Source organism: Plodia interpunctella, chromosome 19, assembly GCF_027563975.2.
Source record: "Plodia interpunctella isolate USDA-ARS_2022_Savannah chromosome 19, ilPloInte3.2, whole genome shotgun sequence".
Classification (NCBI taxonomy): domain Eukaryota; kingdom Metazoa; phylum Arthropoda; class Insecta; order Lepidoptera; family Pyralidae; genus Plodia; species Plodia interpunctella.
Window position 1 is genome coordinate 7,010,214 of NC_071312.1, and position 16,730 is coordinate 7,026,943.

Consider the following 16,730-nt stretch of genomic DNA (forward strand, 5'->3'; position numbering starts at 1 on the left):
AAAAAAATAAATGATAATAGAGAGTGCCTGCGAAGTGGGGTCGTGGTGGGAGTCGGCGTCGCGCGGCGGACGTCGCGCCGCGCACGCCGCGCCGCCCGGCGCCGCGCCGCCGCCCGACACCACGCTGTGTTATAGATGTGAGTTGTTTATGCCATTCACTTAGCGCTCGGTTATTCTAAGCCTATTAGTATCGGTATATATTATGTATATATTTTTTCCTGTCTTTTATGTACATGAAATGTTGTTCTCCAGTGAATGTCAAAATATCCTATGTCTTCCCCCTGTCCCAAGCCAAGCGACTCCTGAAAGCAAAAACGCTACAGGCTTGGCAGGCGGAGTACCAGTCGACCACACAAGGAGCCTCAACTAAAGCCTTCTTCCCTCTAATTTCTAACATCTCTTTCGTTCTAAGCTTGTTCAAAATTTCCTTCTGACACAAATACTTACCGGCCACGGATTCCACAAGGCTTACCTCCATAGATTTTAAATTATCGATAACGACAAATGACAATACTTACCACACAGTAGGAAATCACCCACCTGCTGAAAGAGTGCCCAATATTCGACAAGGCACGCCATGACTACATCTTGGCGTGTTTACGCAATAAAACCACAGAATTCGATCTCGCTCAGACCTCATTCATTGAGAGGAAACCACAAAAACTTTTCTAACATTATACCATAATGGTACCTAATCTTTAAATAATTCATTCCTTCATACAATTTGGCACTCGCAACTTTGTATCCAATAGCAAAGACAGCGTATATCTAAATATTGTACCATATTAACTAGTTTAATTAGTTTAATCCCAAATAAGAAATTATAATTAGGCATACATATTTTAGGATCACAATTTAGATCAGCACCATAAACAAGATTTTAAATAGATTCTAAGATTGTAATGAGTTGTGTATGCTATTAAATAAATTAATATATATCACAGTAACACATAAGTTACCACATGAAATGACCCATATTTTAACTTACGTGTTCAATTACTGGTCAAAGGAAAAATCGAAAATGATCTTTTTCAGATTGTAATAGACAATCCAAGAAGTCTTCTTCAGCATCATTTTGTTTAAATACTAGGAGGTTTCTTTCAGACAAATAAAAATATTCTCTCCGTTCAAATAAAAAAAAAACATTTTGACATTGACCAAAAAAGTACCTTTTTTGTCACGTGTTGGATGCAATAAGATCCTTCTGACGACAATAAAACACTGTCAAAAATATAATCTTTGTATAAAACTTAATTAATATCCATCTGGCTAAACGTATCATTTTTGTAAAGAAAAAAAACTTATCGGCCTACTATACATACAATAACCAACTGCAGGTGCAGAATGCGGCTGCGCAGTAGAACAATGCAGCGACGAAGAACTAGGTTTATGCGTTATTGTGTTGGCTACATTCATACACCGCGAACCGGCGGCTGCGGCTGGCATGCTGCCCGCGTTGCTTCAAGCTGTTAGCAGGTAAATATTACTATGTAACTAGAAACTACTCATACTAGAAACAAACATTGACTAAAACATATAATTGTATGTCTAATATTGAGTATAAAAACGGATTTTGAACGAACAATTTTTTGTCGTTGCAACACCAAATCGAATAGTCAAGTTTGATTCTTAAACACCTAGTGTTGCCAAAAGGACGCGAAGATTGGTTGACAAGCAGCCAGTGTTGTTACGCAAGAGAACACAACGCCTTCATTTAAGTTGTACTCTTTATTATCTACAAAGACAGAGAATAAACTGTACTTTAAAATATAAAGTACCCTTTGTGTTATTGCATGTTGCGGCTACCCGTGTACCAAATTTCATAACAATCCGTCCAGTAAATTTCGAATAAAACATTCACAACGTCACAAACTTTTGCATTTATAATATTAGTAGGACTGTACTAATTAAAGTCAGACTGTAATTATGTTTATTTTTCTCACCAGGGTGGTGCAACTGGGCCAATATTCTTGGCAAGTGGACACGAACACCCGTTTGCCTGGCAGTGCTGTGTTCGTGGCGCATCAGTTCTTGCGCTGCGTGTTACACCAACTGGCGCCCAATAATGTGTTCCTACAGATATTCTTACAAAGGACTCCTGGTACATGTGTATTTTACTATTTTTTATGCGACCTCGACCTCCAATTTGACGACCGCGGTGGCGCAGTGGTAAAGTGCTTGCCTCTGAACCGAGAGGTCCCGGGTTCGATCCCCGGTCGGGTCATGATGGAAAATGATCTTTTTCTGATTGGCCCGGGTCTTGGATGTTTATCTATATATGTATATGTTATAATATTCCCTATATATTATAACAGAAGTCTAGAACTTACTTTGGGGCTAGCTCAATCTGTGATTTGTCCTAATATATTTATTTATTTATTGCCCCCCAATCAACTTTATATACACATATTTCTATTACACACATAATTACTTCAGTCGTCGTCTAATAACTTTTTTTTAGATCGATGTTTTCATTCGGTTTGAGTCTGAGTCCTCGATAAAAAAAAAACTAATCATTGCCGATTCCATAACATAGAAATGTATGCTAAATCCATAACAGTGACAATTGAGAACTATATTGAGCCTTTATTAGAGCCTATAGCAATCTTGGATAAGGTACCTTTCTAATGGTAAAAGAATTTTTGAAATCTGTTCGGTAGTTTCGGATATTACCCGCCTCAAACATACAAACTCACAAGGGTGAATTTTACAAGCGTTTGAACGCGTTTCATTAGTTCATCAAACATTTATAAAATTAATATTGTACCAGTAGTTTACTTATTTATAAAATAGGATAATTAATTGGTTACTGTTTATAATACAATTTAATAAACACTAATGACAGCCCGCGGCGGAGGTCAAAGCGCTCGTGAAATTCACCCACAAACGTCTCCTCTTTATAATAATAGTATAGATGTATTAATTTAATATTTATACACAGAGAAGCAACGTTTGATGTTCTTCAAGAGCATAGCTCAAGCATTCGTGGACTTCAATGAACTGTATCCATGCGGCCCTCTACAACTTGTTGTCGAACATCTCAACTCTAAGAAAACTTTGCCAATCGATGTAAGTTTATCTTTTCGTGTACATTAACTTTTCTTCTTACACATCTAGTTTGTTTTATTCACTTCAATCCTATCGCTTTCCTTTTCACTCACATTTCTTCATTTCACAAAATGAGAAAAGTCGATAATGTAGATTTTAGTCAATCCACAATTGAAATACATATATATATAATATATATATTCTTCCAGCAAATAACAGTAATTGCGGGCAACATAGCAATGTACCTCGAATGCCTGGCACCGGAAGCCCTCGGACCGCAAAGCGCTTGCGTCGCTTTATTGCAGCAGCTTGAAGCGCTGTTTCGGAGCACAGCTCTGCAGTTACCTCAACTAGACGATGTGTTACCACTGTTGAGAGTAGCGACCGCCGCGCTTAGAATACCAACTGCGGCCATACATAAGGTAATAATAAAGGAATTTACTCTGATTTTAGCGCTAAAAACATTAGTCTACGGACTACAAAGCGCTTGGTGAGGAAACCTGCACACTGGTTTACTATGTCACATACACTATTAGTGAACTAATTACTAGAGTGACTACTTCCCACTATATAGCGGTAGGCCGTTGTGAAATCTATATTCGACTTGAATTTAATCGGACACCAGTGTTAGTAATAATACACTCGATAAGAAAGAAGAGGCAGCTGGAAACACTATTTAGAAGCACAGCGATGCAATTAAGTAGATGCGTTTTTGAGCGTTATTATTTTTATTTGTCATCGTTTAAAATCTTTTTGTAGCCTTTATAGATGAGTAAAATACTATTTTTCCTTTCACCAGAGCATTCTGGAGCCAATATCGAAGATCATAAGCTATGGTATCCAGAACTTCGTGGTAAAACTCTCAGTAATATCGGAATTAAGCATGGCTTGCGTACGAGTGTTCAGCCGAGACCGGGATAAGCTGCTAGTATGCAGAGTTCTGGTCTATGAGCTGGTGCAGGCTTTGAGGACTAAGACTACTGTGCCCGACGATAACCTGTTCATATTGATACAGTTTGTGTTGCAAGGTAAGCCTTATTACGTTGGCATTAGAGTTGTTTTTTAAGTGTGTGAGACCGATATAAGTTACCGATATAAATTATGAGCGACTAGTATACAAAGTTGGTTGGTTGGTCACAGTTGCAATATTGATAACCAAGTTAACATCATAAATAAGTTTGTACGGAACAAGAAGAACAGCGTTTACGCGCGTGCCACATCTACTTCACATTTCCATTGCTTTTTTGTTTTGTGGAAATTCGTTATAATGAAGAAAAAAATTTTTTCGTCAAATTGTTACTAACAAATGTGGATCAATGTGATCTGAACAAAATCATTTTTATTTACATAATTCATACAAAACAATCTAATCATGCGATGGCCAAGTCGATCTATTTATTTAAAACATAAAAAAAATTAATATTGATATGATAATAACTTACATAATGACTTAAGACAGAAGGTCCCTTAAGTAGGGACTAAATAATAAATAATAAAATAATAAATAAATATATATATATTAGGACAAATCACACAGATTGAGCTAGCCCCAAAGTAAGTTCGAGACTTGTGTTATGGGATACCAAAACTCAACGATACTATATTTCATAACAAATACATATATAGATAAACATCCAAGACCCGGATCAATCAGAAAAAGATCATTTTCCATTATGACCCGACCGGGGATCGAACCCAGGACCTCTCGGTTCAGTGGCTAGAACTTTACCACTGCGCCACCGAATAAATAAATAAATAAATAAATAAATAAATAAATAAATAATAAATAAATAATTTAACCGACTTGGTATTACATGGATCTGAAAACTTTTTACGGTAGAAAAACTGAGCTAAAGACTTGGTGTTTTTTACGGCATGTTTTTGATGGCATTTTATTTACATAATTAGTTTTGTTTTTATTAATGATTATTACTCCATTTTATTAATATAATTATGTTTTCGTAGGCCACGGCTGCACCCTACTCCTGCCGCCGCAGCTGAGCGCCGGCGACCTGCTGGCGGCGCCCTCCAGCGGCGAGGTGCGGGACCTGGGCAGCGGCGCCGTGGACTGCATGCGGCCGCATCTGCCCGATATGTTGGACCTGTTGCAGGACCCCCATCTGCTTAATAAGATCAAGGTAAAGACGGATTTACGACACGTGTTTTGCCTTCACACATTCAACTCGAAACATGTGAACTTTCAACAAAAACGTGTTAACGTTCAACTCAATTGACTAAACAAAAATATTGTTTCCCTAACTTGCTTGTCCTTGCATCGAAAATGTTTTTATTATCCGTGTCGAAACTTTCAACCCGTCGTAACTAGTTTTTGTTTTATATTTCTCTAGGGAGAAAAAAACAATTTTTTTTTGTTGGTATAATATTATTAGTAACTAGCTAAAAGGGTATAATTCCTTTCAATCCTCTTCTATATAACAATACCCTTTGAATCCTTTCTGAATGCTAATGAGTTTTTTTTCCATATACATATAAGAAAAAACTGTTTTTATATTTGTTGAAAAAATATTATTAGTTAATAGATAAAAGGTTTGGCCAAAAAACACGATTCTATTGTTTCTAACATTTTCAGTCGGAAATGAAAGATTATATATTTACTGCGGTACAAGATTAGGTATATATCTGCAATAAATATTTTTACTAATTTAGGTAAATAAGTGCAAATATTAATGAATTAACAACAATATTTTTCATTGAACAGGGTTCCGTATCCAAATCAATAGTGAACCGCAACCTCATCTGCCTAAACGAGGATACTTTGGGCGCCATTGTCAAGGGAGGCATCGCTCAATATGTCGCTATGGAGTTGGCTTTGGAACATAGTCGGGGAAAACAGGTATATTTATTTATTAAATTCAATTTATAAAGTCACTTTAGTTAATTCTTACTTATTTTGTATAAATTACAAATGAAATATATATACGAACTACTTTAAATACATACAAAATTATATAATTTTATACTAAACGCTATCTATCTTAAATATATCTTGTAAATAAAAAAAATATCTCAAGAAGGCCTCCTAGAAGATCAGTGAGATAAATTGATTTGTTTAAATTCATACATTTATTTGGTATAATATAAAAAATATATAGATTTTTCTTCTCCCATATAGCTCCCAACCCCAATACATCGGGTTTAGTGTAGGGTCTGCTTTCCTACTTTTCTCGCAAACAAAATAACTGTGTGTCAATTAAAAAAACCCTTTGATTGTCAGGACCGTGGACAAGCGTGCAGACACATGCCGTGGCTGACTAGTTCTATACCCGGGTAAGTCCGTTTCAAATCTATGGCACATATCGAACGGGTGAATTTTTGACCGCCGCCATTATACCCTCCTTAAATATATATATATATATATATATATATATATATATATACAACTCTCGGTTTAGAGGCAAGCACTTTACCACTGCGCCACCGAGGTCTTCGTGTGTAGTGCCCGTTTCAGTATTTGTGGCCATCGGACCCTCCATTACTTGACGTAGCGCGTTACCATTTTAGCAATACATGCATCGTCGAATCTCGTTGACCATTTGACGTTGTCCATCGACAGACATCAAGACAATAGAGGATCATTGATCAATCGGGCCGAAGTATTAGTGCTTCGTGTGAGTGGTTAAATGTTGTCCAGTTATATATTTTTATTTATTCAGGAGTTACGAGTTTAGGATACTTTTTCACGTCCATAATTCTTGTTAATTCAGTTCTCGTGAAGTGTGCGAGTGCGTGTCCCGCGTGCGGCTGATCTCGTGGCTGGTGATGGGCGCGCTGTGCAACTCCAGGGGTCAACAACCTCTGCAGCAGCCCGTGCCGCAGGACGCCACTTGCCACATCACCGATCACGTACAGGTTGTTCTTAGTTCTTAGTCGTTTTCAACGTGAGTATATATTAGAGTATATTTAATTTTTTTATTTCGAGTTCTAACATGTAAACGAACTTCACTGAACGTTTTATTGAAATCACATTTCAATTTAGAAAAACGTTTATTAATCATATAAACGTAATTTCTTTAATAAAAGATTGTTTCAATTTTTATTGCTGTAAAAATTATAATAAGGCATGGTAAGTTTACATAATAAGACTTGTAAGAAAAACAGAACTTATGTTTATTATTTTGGGAAAATTATAGTTACAAAAAAAAAAGCTACACCGTACTAGCATTTTGAAATGACCAAGGAAGTAATGTTTATGCAAACTCACTAGCATTCAGAAAGGATTCAAATTATATTGTCATACAGAGGGGATTGAAAGTATTCTATTATACAGAAAGGTTTGAAAGAACTGTAGCACAGATTTGAATAATTGTTTATTCTAATGCAATAATTTTACCTCCCTCACAGACAATAATGTCCTCCTACGTGGAGCAATCTAAACCGGGTCCTCAACGCATGAACGCTCTATTCCATGCGTTCATACTCTGCCAACTGTGGACGCTATACCTCGAGGAGATAGCTAGCGGGTCCACGCCCAGCAGTGAACCTCACAACACCACCGTCTGCATACTGCTGGATTTCTGGTGCAAACTTGTGCCTAGTATTCTGCAGGTCACCGTACAATCCAAGATTGTAAGCATTTTTGTCTATATATCTTCTTCGTCTTGGCGCGAAATGTCCTTTTCTCACAATGTCCTTTCTCAGAATGTCCTTTTCTCAAAATGTCCTTGTATGTTTTTGATGATTATTTAAATAAGCAACTGATAGAAAACAGTTTTTTTTTATTAAAAGGGCATTTTGAGAAATGGACGTTAAGAGAAAAGGACGTTATGAGAAAAGGACATTATGAGATAAGGGCATTATGAGAAATGGACATTTTGAGAAAGGACATTTCCGCCAAGACGATATTCTTATTCCATCTTTAGCACAGAATGCACTATATCCACATACAACTATCGCATTAGCATGTTCACCAACTGTGGACTCTATACCCAGAGAAGATAGCCAGCGGCTCCCAGCTTCTGACTTCGGGTCCGGCAAACTTGTGCCTAGTATTCTGCGTTCTGTTCGTACAATTCAATAGAACTCTACGAACAGTAGGCAGCGTTTTAAACGGAGGAAACCATCCGTTAATTTCTATTAGTAGAACAGAATGGATAATATAAGCAGATCACTGTGCAGTCAGTGATTGTAAGAATTTCTAGCCATATCTTTGGTATTTATTTCAACTTTATCTATTTTAATGATTTATTAAAATATACACGCGAGGAGAGAGAAAAGTTGACAAGCGTGTTTTCTAACTTGCCCTAATATTATTTATTTTTGGACTGATTGAAAATATCAGTTACCTATCTTAAAATTAATTTCTTCTTTTAATTTGATATAACTTTCGCAGTTGGCAGAAACGGTGAACCTCCACTTTCTGAGTCTCCTGGAATCGCTGTTGGAATGTAACTCCACCGTGCTCAACAAACTGCTGCCGCTGTGGATTCCCATACTGCACTCCCCTTTGTTCAATGTGAGTAGGCCTAGATATATTTGAACCGGTGTGCCGTGTGGTTCCGCCACGGACTTATATATTAACCTCAAGGGCTCCGCCCTCTATGTCCTCTGTGGGTGACGTATGAGGCGACTAAGGGCCACAGTTGATAGGCAACGATAGCATTCTCAAAGTGGTTTGACACGGACGGAAATAAATGGATTTGTTATACATGTCACACACGCTTTAGAAAATAATAATGAGATAAAAAATTCTGGTATCGAGCGGCAATCGAACCCGCAATTCCATTCCCGCTCGATTTCAGATTTTTTTCATCTCATTATTATTTTCAAAAATAAAAAAAATTGCCATCAGATGCCCCGTCACGTCCAACAACGATTAGACGAGTGTCGGGAAGTGAAACCCGAGGCGGTCCGCAACTACGGGCTGGCGGCGGGGCCCGGGGGCGCCGCGCCCCCCGCAGGGCCCGGGGGCGCCGCGCCCCCCGCAGGGCTCGGGGGCGCCGCGCCCCCCGCCGGGCCCGCCGCCGGCGTCACCAGTGGCACCGCCGCGAGGGCCCACAGGAGGTTGCACAGGTTGCTGGCGAAAATGGCGCAGTTGGAACTGCAACCTCATACTTTTTACTTTATATAAGTCTTTTAGCTGGTAAGTTTGTTTCTTTATACTTACTTCGATAGTAACGCCTGTTTTACGTTACTAACTAGTAACGTAATAATGCTAGGAAATAGTTTCGTGAAGTTCTTGTAGTCAAAACTTACTCGTGTAATCGTAAAATTTAGCCGTAAAGTCAATTGTATTATTTGACGTTTAGACATGACATTTTTTGAAATGATTGAATATGCCATAGCATAAATTTAATTGCAGCCTATGCACGTCTTAATAGTAGAAATAATACTTTAAAAATATCCCTATGATTATAAATTAATTAAACACCTAAATATGCAACTAATTTTAGTTTGGTACCTACTCATTTCTTTTTCAAATAAGTGAGCCGTTTTCAAAATATGCTTGAACATGTTAAGTCCAGACTTCGTAATGAGTCAACGTTGATTGATTTAATTTTTATAGACACAAACAAAAAATTATTAAAAATCGCCATATGCTCGACGCTTTGAAGAAATTTCAAGAGAAAGAAAGTTATAGAAAACCTAACCTAAAAAGGTCTAGACGCATTGCGAAATCGACTTTCTACGATAATATTAAATGATAGATATAGTTTGTGCATACTAGTTATTTAGAAGCGTGCGTAAACATAGCCAAAATATATTTACAGATTAATTATTACTTTAATAAAAATGTATTAGCCAATTTTAAATTAGCTGTGATTTAATATGTGTCAAATTTTATAATATGTAGATTATGTTTTTATTGAAGCGTTATAGAAATAAATGTGTTTTGTTGTGTATTTTCTAGTTTCATTATGTGACAGATACAAAATCCCTTGTAGTATCCTGAGTGGTTAGCACGAATAAATGTACATATGATTATTGTATCGGCAACGTAAAATATATGGACTATAATAGTTCCTTTTATGTACGACAGAGGCGCTGTTCATTTTCCATTTAAATTGTCGTCAATGGCGATACAATTACATACTGACAATCCCATTGACCACAAATCGTATCGACATTAGTTAATACTATCAAAAATTGCTGTGCAATGGTAAATAAATTCTTGTGTGTTATTTTTTTAATAATCATGAAAGTTACCAGCAAAATAAAATAACATGATTACACATGAAAATTAATTTATTGTCACAGTTAATTATATCACAAATTGAAACACAGTGTGACAGTGTCAGTACGTCCGGCGTTACTAAACAAATTCTAACAAAAACGCTTACAAACTTACTTAGCCTAATGTAATGTAAAGCAAAAAAATATCACCGTTCAGAATTTTAAGTCCGCAACATCCACAATGGTTATAAACGAGTTCAAATGTTGGACAATGCACGTTCGCTATAGTTTATTGACTTGTGTACAGTTGGCATTGAAACTAAATGACCTGTCGGCCATTATATCATCAGCGGTTGTCCATCGCGCTCGCCAGCGCCTGCTGAATCACGAGCTGCTGGGCGCTTATTAACTTCTTTAATTCCCTCACTTCCTGAGTCAACTGACGCACGCTCTCAGACGTTTCATCCAGCCTAGCCTGCAGACTCCCCAACCCTGAGGAATACCCATACTCTCTGTAACTTGAATCGTTATTATTCTCGTACTTCTTAAAACATGAATACGCGCCCGTAGTCGACCCACTCGACGATATCGTGTGCCCATACTGCTTCCTCATCTTCGCTATATCATACGCGGCCATCATTATATCTCTAGGTAACCTTTTCTCACTGGGATTCAACGGTTTCACACTCAGAACTACTCTGTACGCCTGAGGAGATACAAGCGCTGACGAATGCAAAATTTTTAACAAACATTTCGGTAAATATCCGTTAAATAATGCCATTTCCATATAAGAAATCAGTTTAGTCTGCCGAACTAGTTTGGACAGCCCTGCTGTCTTCCTGAGGCCTTGAATGTCATGGACGGCAATGCCAACGAGCAGGTTCATGAGTACGACAGTGACGAACATCAAGAATAGCACGTACGTGATCTGAGCGGAGAATTCCAATAGGACGGGCGGATCGTTGCCATCCGGCTCATTCAATAGCAAATCCAAGTTCAACTCTCCAATCATCATTGTCAACACCGTTATGAAACCCATGAAAGGATTCGCGAACGATGACGAATCAGGAAATATGACGCAGAAACTTATTGTAAAACCGATCAATATACACGAGTAAGCCATCAGTAATTTGGCGAATTCTTTTTGCACCTTTTGATACATCGCCACATAAGTTCCGAACACCGGAAGCTGCCCAATCATCATCATCAAATTAGTCCAACCAGCTAACACCGCAAATGCCCCGACATGATTCTGCCATGTATAAGTAATGTTTGTGTAAATGTAGGAAATGAGGAAGACGCTCACAATGACAAACCACTCGATAATGTTTTCGCATTGCATCAGATATTGTTTAACAGTAGAGTATCCGGCGATGCCGTAAACTTTTCTGAAGATCTCAAATATCGTGATACCCGCTAACACCCACCACTGCATTTCAATAACAAACGGATTTTTTCTCAACAAATCGCCGAGAATTGATTGCTTTTGACATAATTCTTGTTCTTGTATTGTCTCCTCCATATCTTTGCTTCCATTGTAACAGTTATGCGCGAGAGCAGTTAAAACATACAGTGTAAGACAAAGCACGAATATGAAACTCAGGAATAATCTGGCAACGTAATATTTACGTATTTTTTCCCATTTTATATAGAGAAATGCTGAACATAGCGGATGTAATAGAACCTCTTTTTGACCTTCATCTACAAATGTGTTGAGATAACTTATTTCTCGGGGGTAGCAATGCTGTAAAATGCTTCTGAAATCGAGTTCTAATTCGACTTCCCTATTGCTGCTTTGAGAATGATGCAGTGTGATGGCGCAATCTAGCTTCCGTGTGATCATCGCCAGGGATGCAGGCGTCTTTCGTGCAATTACGTTAAGAGCAGAATTTCCTTTTTTAGACCTTGTGGTTACGTCAGCGCCATGATAGATTAATGTCTCGACGCATGCGGACAGCCCGTCAAGTGCAGCCAAGTGCAGCGGTGTAAAGCCATATTCATCCTTTTGATTCACATTCGCTCCCCAACTGATTAAAGTTTCTATTATATCGCACGCGCTGTCAGATTTTCCGATAGCTGCATGAAGCGGCGTTCTCATATCGAAATCCATAGAGTTAGGATTAGCATTCCCTTTTCTTAGCAAAGATTCCACACATTCCAGACTTGCCGAACGAGCAGCCAAATGTAAAGCTGTAAAACCGCGATGGTTTTTTAAACTTGCGTCAGCTCCTTTGGCGAGGAGTAGGTCCACGCAATCTATGAATCCACCATCAGCAGCTAAATGTAATGCGGTCGATTCTCTATCTCCAACTCTCGTTCGCACATTAGGATCGGCACCAGGCGTCTCTAGAAGTATGGTCAAACATTGAATCATTCCCAAATCAGCCGCAAGATGTATGGCATTGGTGCCTCCGGATTCTATTTGATTCACGTCGACGCCATGCGTTATGAATAGCTTCAAACATTCTACAGAGTTGGCCCTAACCGCACAATGGAGCAGACCACCTTCACAATTGACGTATTTAACTGCCGCGTGGACTGACGCACCGCGACTGATTAGCAAATTTGCTACTTGCACGGAGTTACCGAAAGCGGCGCAGTGGAGTGGCGCGAAACATCTTGGCATGTAATTGGGGTCAACTTCACATGATAGAAGATAATTTGCACATTCTGTAGATCCGCTAAATGCTGCCACGTGAAGCGGGGATAGACCCAACGCGTCGTAGTATAAAGGATTGGCGCCAGCATCGACCAGCGGCTGCAGCCAATTAGCTAACTTGAGGAACGCCGCCCAAAATAAACACACATTCCGTTCAGCTTCCGAAGCGGCTGAAAAAGTATCCAAAGCGGATTCCACTGTTATCACACCAGATTCCAATTCGTCGAGTAGTCGTAGCCTTCCTCCTACCGCTCTCATCTGCTCGTGCGCGCTTTGGCGCAGGGAGTCGCTGCATATGTGCGCAGTTAAGTCCAAAGGTGGTTCTTCGAAGCTGTCATACATATTAGGGGCGCTTTCAGCGGGCGGGGATGATCCGGCAAGGACGTACTCCAGGTGTCCCATGGAGGGGTACGCTCGTTCGAGGGATTCTTCATCGAGGGGTTGTGTTTGATGCTGGGTCCGGGCCGGGGAGCTGAGGACGCGGGCGACGCGCGGGCGCCGGTCCATGTCGCGGGGCAGGGTCCTGGGTCGGACGACATCGAGCTCTTCAGGGTTGGGGGAGCGGCTAGTCCGGAACCACCGCGAGGGGAGGATGCGGCGCGTCGTGGGCATGCGGGCGGCGGCGCGACACTGAGCGCCCGATCTATTGTCCGCCAATTGCGCCTGAGATGAACCGCGCACCTTTCTGCCCTAAAGCCATCTCCACACTGTTGCAATTTTTATTCTATTTTTAGCCCACCGTTCTGACCTGCCACGGTTGACCGTATACTGATTGACTTAAATTTCACGTTGAGACCACCAGTCATTTGTTTTGTTTATTTAATGCTCTATTGAGACAAAGGCGATGAATTTTTGTTTACTAACAGAATCTATCATGATGTCATTTACAAGGAATTCGCTAGTTGCGATTCGTTATAACAAGTCCTTCGTTGAGAAGATTAATTATAAATTAGCATAAACAGATGATATCGGAGAAAACAATGTCTGTTGAGATATACGATATGGTCATCAAGGCTTTGTAATGGGTTTAGTACAATGAGCAATAAAACCGGAGAGGAAAAAAATATAGTACAGTTTCTTGCTCATAATATCCTTGCCCATTCTTTAGGAGTCTAAACTTCATGCGTTATACTTCACACTCGATGTGTCTTATATACTTACTAAAGTAGTAGTTACTAAAGTAGTAAGTATATATGTTCAAGTTATTTTATCCTATGTATGTGTAAGAAATCCTATGTATATATTTTGTCCTTCTTTCAAGTAAAAACGGAGCAATGGGTTAATATAATTTTTGGTTTGGGCATCTTTAAATAGAGGGTTGGAGAGTGACATACTAATGCATTTTACTGCGTTCGGCAGCTTTTTAAAAATCTTTATCTCATCTGAGTGTTTTCTCGGTTTTTTCTTCAGCCGTTGAGCGTCGGAGCACAGTATCCACTCTAAAAATATTTTTGGAAAATCAATATCTCTTTGAACAAGTATCATTAATATACAGCTCGATAAAAAAATTCAACTACTTCAATTTTCTCAACAATATAAATTTAATTTGATACCTATAATAAAAATCTAAATATTATTTTTTCATCCAATTATCTAAGTAATCTAGTTTTGATTGCAATATAATGACGCCAGGTCCAGTTCAGTCAGGTACCTACATGAGTCAACACAGCATTCGCAAGCCACAGAAAACAAGCCAAACAAAACTCTGTATACTTCCTACTATAAATCTAACCATATTTCCTTTATTTCTTGAATGCAATATACAAATCATTGCACAAACCAAACTATAAAAAAAATCTTCCAACGCGCTTCAGGGAGGCATAGTGCCCAATACATTGGCAGTGTTTCCTCGCTATATTGCGAGATTTATAAGCTGAGCAAAAAATCTGCCAGCTCACGAATTTATCTGATCTGATTTCTCTTGAAACATCTTTGCATCAGGGCCCCAAGGGACTATTATTTCCTATAACTATACGTTTTAACTTGATTTCTTGTTGTTTGAATAGCTTTTACTCTACTTACCTGAAACTATGCGGCCATAATAGCGACGAATCCCAACTAATACCTATTATAAATGCGAAAGTAAGTAAAATTTTGCATATATTACATATATATGTTACATGTACTTAATTTTGCATACCTCCGCAAGAGGTAAAATGTATATGGGAAATACTATAATTTTGTAACACCTTTCTGTACCTACATTTTATGATATTGATTGATTGAACTACGGAGAAGGACATAGGGTACCTGCCATGCCGAATAAATAAAATGGGAAATTCACGCGGGCGAAACCGCGGGCAAAAGCTAGTTTTCATTGAATTTTGGTAGGCTATGTATAGATGTTAGTTTGGTAGGCGTGGCGTGTGGTCGCTCCTATATTAAGGTCAATTCTTATCACAGCCCAACCTTAAAAAAAAATTAAAAGTTTATTTTTTACGCTGACTTAGGCAAACCCAAATGCAGCCGGGAACATGTGAAGATGAGAGAGAAGTATGTGCTGTTGCTTTTTGTTATACTTAAGGTAACTTTAAATTGGTTTTAAACGTGTTTTATCTACTATTTAGGTCCAACATTCATTTACTATTTAGAATTTATTGAATTGTTTCTCCTACACTGCGGTGTGGTGTGCAATCGCCCTTCCTCATTTACCACAATACACAAGAAATAACCAAGACATAATGAATGCAACTGATATCTATTTATGTATCCTTGTAACTGGCTTAACAGAGATGGGTTTACGGTTTCCAGTATTTGCCCAGTTCCTTCCCAAATAGTCCGGCGCAAACCCATCCCCAGCCTAGTTGGGTTTGGGTTGGCCGTAAACCTTTCCAGGTTTTCATAAAACAGAAAGACAAACAGACAACGAAGTGATTCGTTTTTACCTTTTGAGGTACGGAACCCTAAAAAGACAACTAGTGATAACAACGACTGGCTTATCGCATGGAGGGACATCTTCCAGTCAATCGCCAGGAAGACATACCTAGTTATAAATACAGAGGGCCAAAAGAAGAACCAATACAAAATATAGAAAGTTAACACAAAGCATATATAATATAGTTGGGATATTTCATTACAAGCTTATCTTGATATGTATGTTCAAGTGGAATCTTGTAACTCAAATCGGTTGAAGATATCTGCTTCCAAAGAAGCAGATGTCTTCAACCGATTTGAGTTACAAGATGAGCTTAAATGTTGTACACACGTTTAGTTTTTTTGACCATCCGTTATAATGATAAGTATGACCAGATGGTGCACCCAGGAACGGCTCTCGAAGACGAAACTCCTCAAGGGTTTACTGAACGGGCTTGATTTTTTTGTCACACATTGAATGCAATAACATCTCTGACAACAACATAGCTTGTCTCAAAAATGTTTCAATATTGTCATTTTAATTTACGTTGTTCTACAAAAAATCGATAAAAAAGAAAATGAGCCGCCAGTTTTCCCACGGACATGGTCGAGGTCGCAGGGGCAGACCGGAAGTGCTTGGATCAATGGCGGACGCCGGCTTCCGTTCGCCATTGACCAATTGATTGCGTATGGCCATTTGGCCATCCCATGACTATGTGAGGAATCGTGAAACTGATTAGCCACTGAATGGTATATAATCTAGACTGAATCTGGTACCAAATTACAGTGTATGTTTGATGACCTCTGTAGGTCATTATGTCGGTCTGCTACACTTGAGGTCCCGGGTTCGATCCTGATCATATCAAAATGGAAAATAATCTTTTTCAGATTGACGGTCTTGAATTTTTAATTATCTCTTACTCAATTTGTTCATATACTGTTCTTATTGGCTTTATATTTATTAATTAAACTAACTGGGCTAACCTCGAAAGAAAGGTAAAAGGAAGAATATGATATAAATAAGATCAAAGAAAAGTTA

At 38.7% G+C, this 16,730-nt stretch overlaps 2 protein-coding genes across 6 annotated transcripts in view; one reads left to right on the forward strand and one right to left on the reverse strand.

Annotated features, from left to right (window-relative positions):
- unc79 (uncoordinated 79) overlaps nt 1-9,908 on the forward strand; it is a 60,339-nt gene extending 50,431 nt beyond the window's left edge. For all 5 annotated transcript variants that reach the window (XM_053759426.1, XM_053759428.1, XM_053759429.1 and 2 more), the window contains 13 exons: nt 21-137; nt 1,338-1,476; nt 1,947-2,101; nt 2,942-3,069; nt 3,258-3,470; nt 3,848-4,076; nt 5,014-5,186; nt 5,768-5,902; nt 6,284-6,336; nt 6,774-6,918; nt 7,411-7,635; nt 8,399-8,521; nt 8,858-9,908. In XM_053759426.1, the coding sequence (XP_053615401.1) occupies nt 21-137; nt 1,338-1,476; nt 1,947-2,101; nt 2,942-3,069; nt 3,258-3,470; nt 3,848-4,076; nt 5,014-5,186; nt 5,768-5,902; nt 6,284-6,336; nt 6,774-6,918; nt 7,411-7,635; nt 8,399-8,521; nt 8,858-9,136 (2,114 nt within the window). In that variant the 3' untranslated portion in view covers nt 9,137-9,908. The remainder of the gene's footprint in view (nt 1-20; nt 138-1,337; nt 1,477-1,946; nt 2,102-2,941; nt 3,070-3,257; nt 3,471-3,847; nt 4,077-5,013; nt 5,187-5,767; nt 5,903-6,283; nt 6,337-6,773; nt 6,919-7,410; nt 7,636-8,398; nt 8,522-8,857) is intronic.
- Nucleotides 9,909-10,233: 325 nt separating this feature from the next.
- On the reverse strand, nt 10,234-13,572 carry wtrw (water witch). Its single transcript, XM_053759753.1, has one exon. It carries the CDS (start codon nt 13,448-13,450, stop codon nt 10,526-10,528), a length of 2,925 nt encoding a protein of 974 aa, XP_053615728.1. The 5' UTR covers nt 13,451-13,572; the 3' UTR covers nt 10,234-10,525.
- Between the last annotated feature and the right edge of the window lie 3,158 nt (nt 13,573-16,730).

Excerpts from the sequence above, each read along its gene's own strand:
- wtrw (XM_053759753.1), bottom strand. The coding sequence starts at position 13,450 with ATGCCCACGACGCGCCGCATCCTCCCCTCGCGGTGGTTCCGGACTAGC.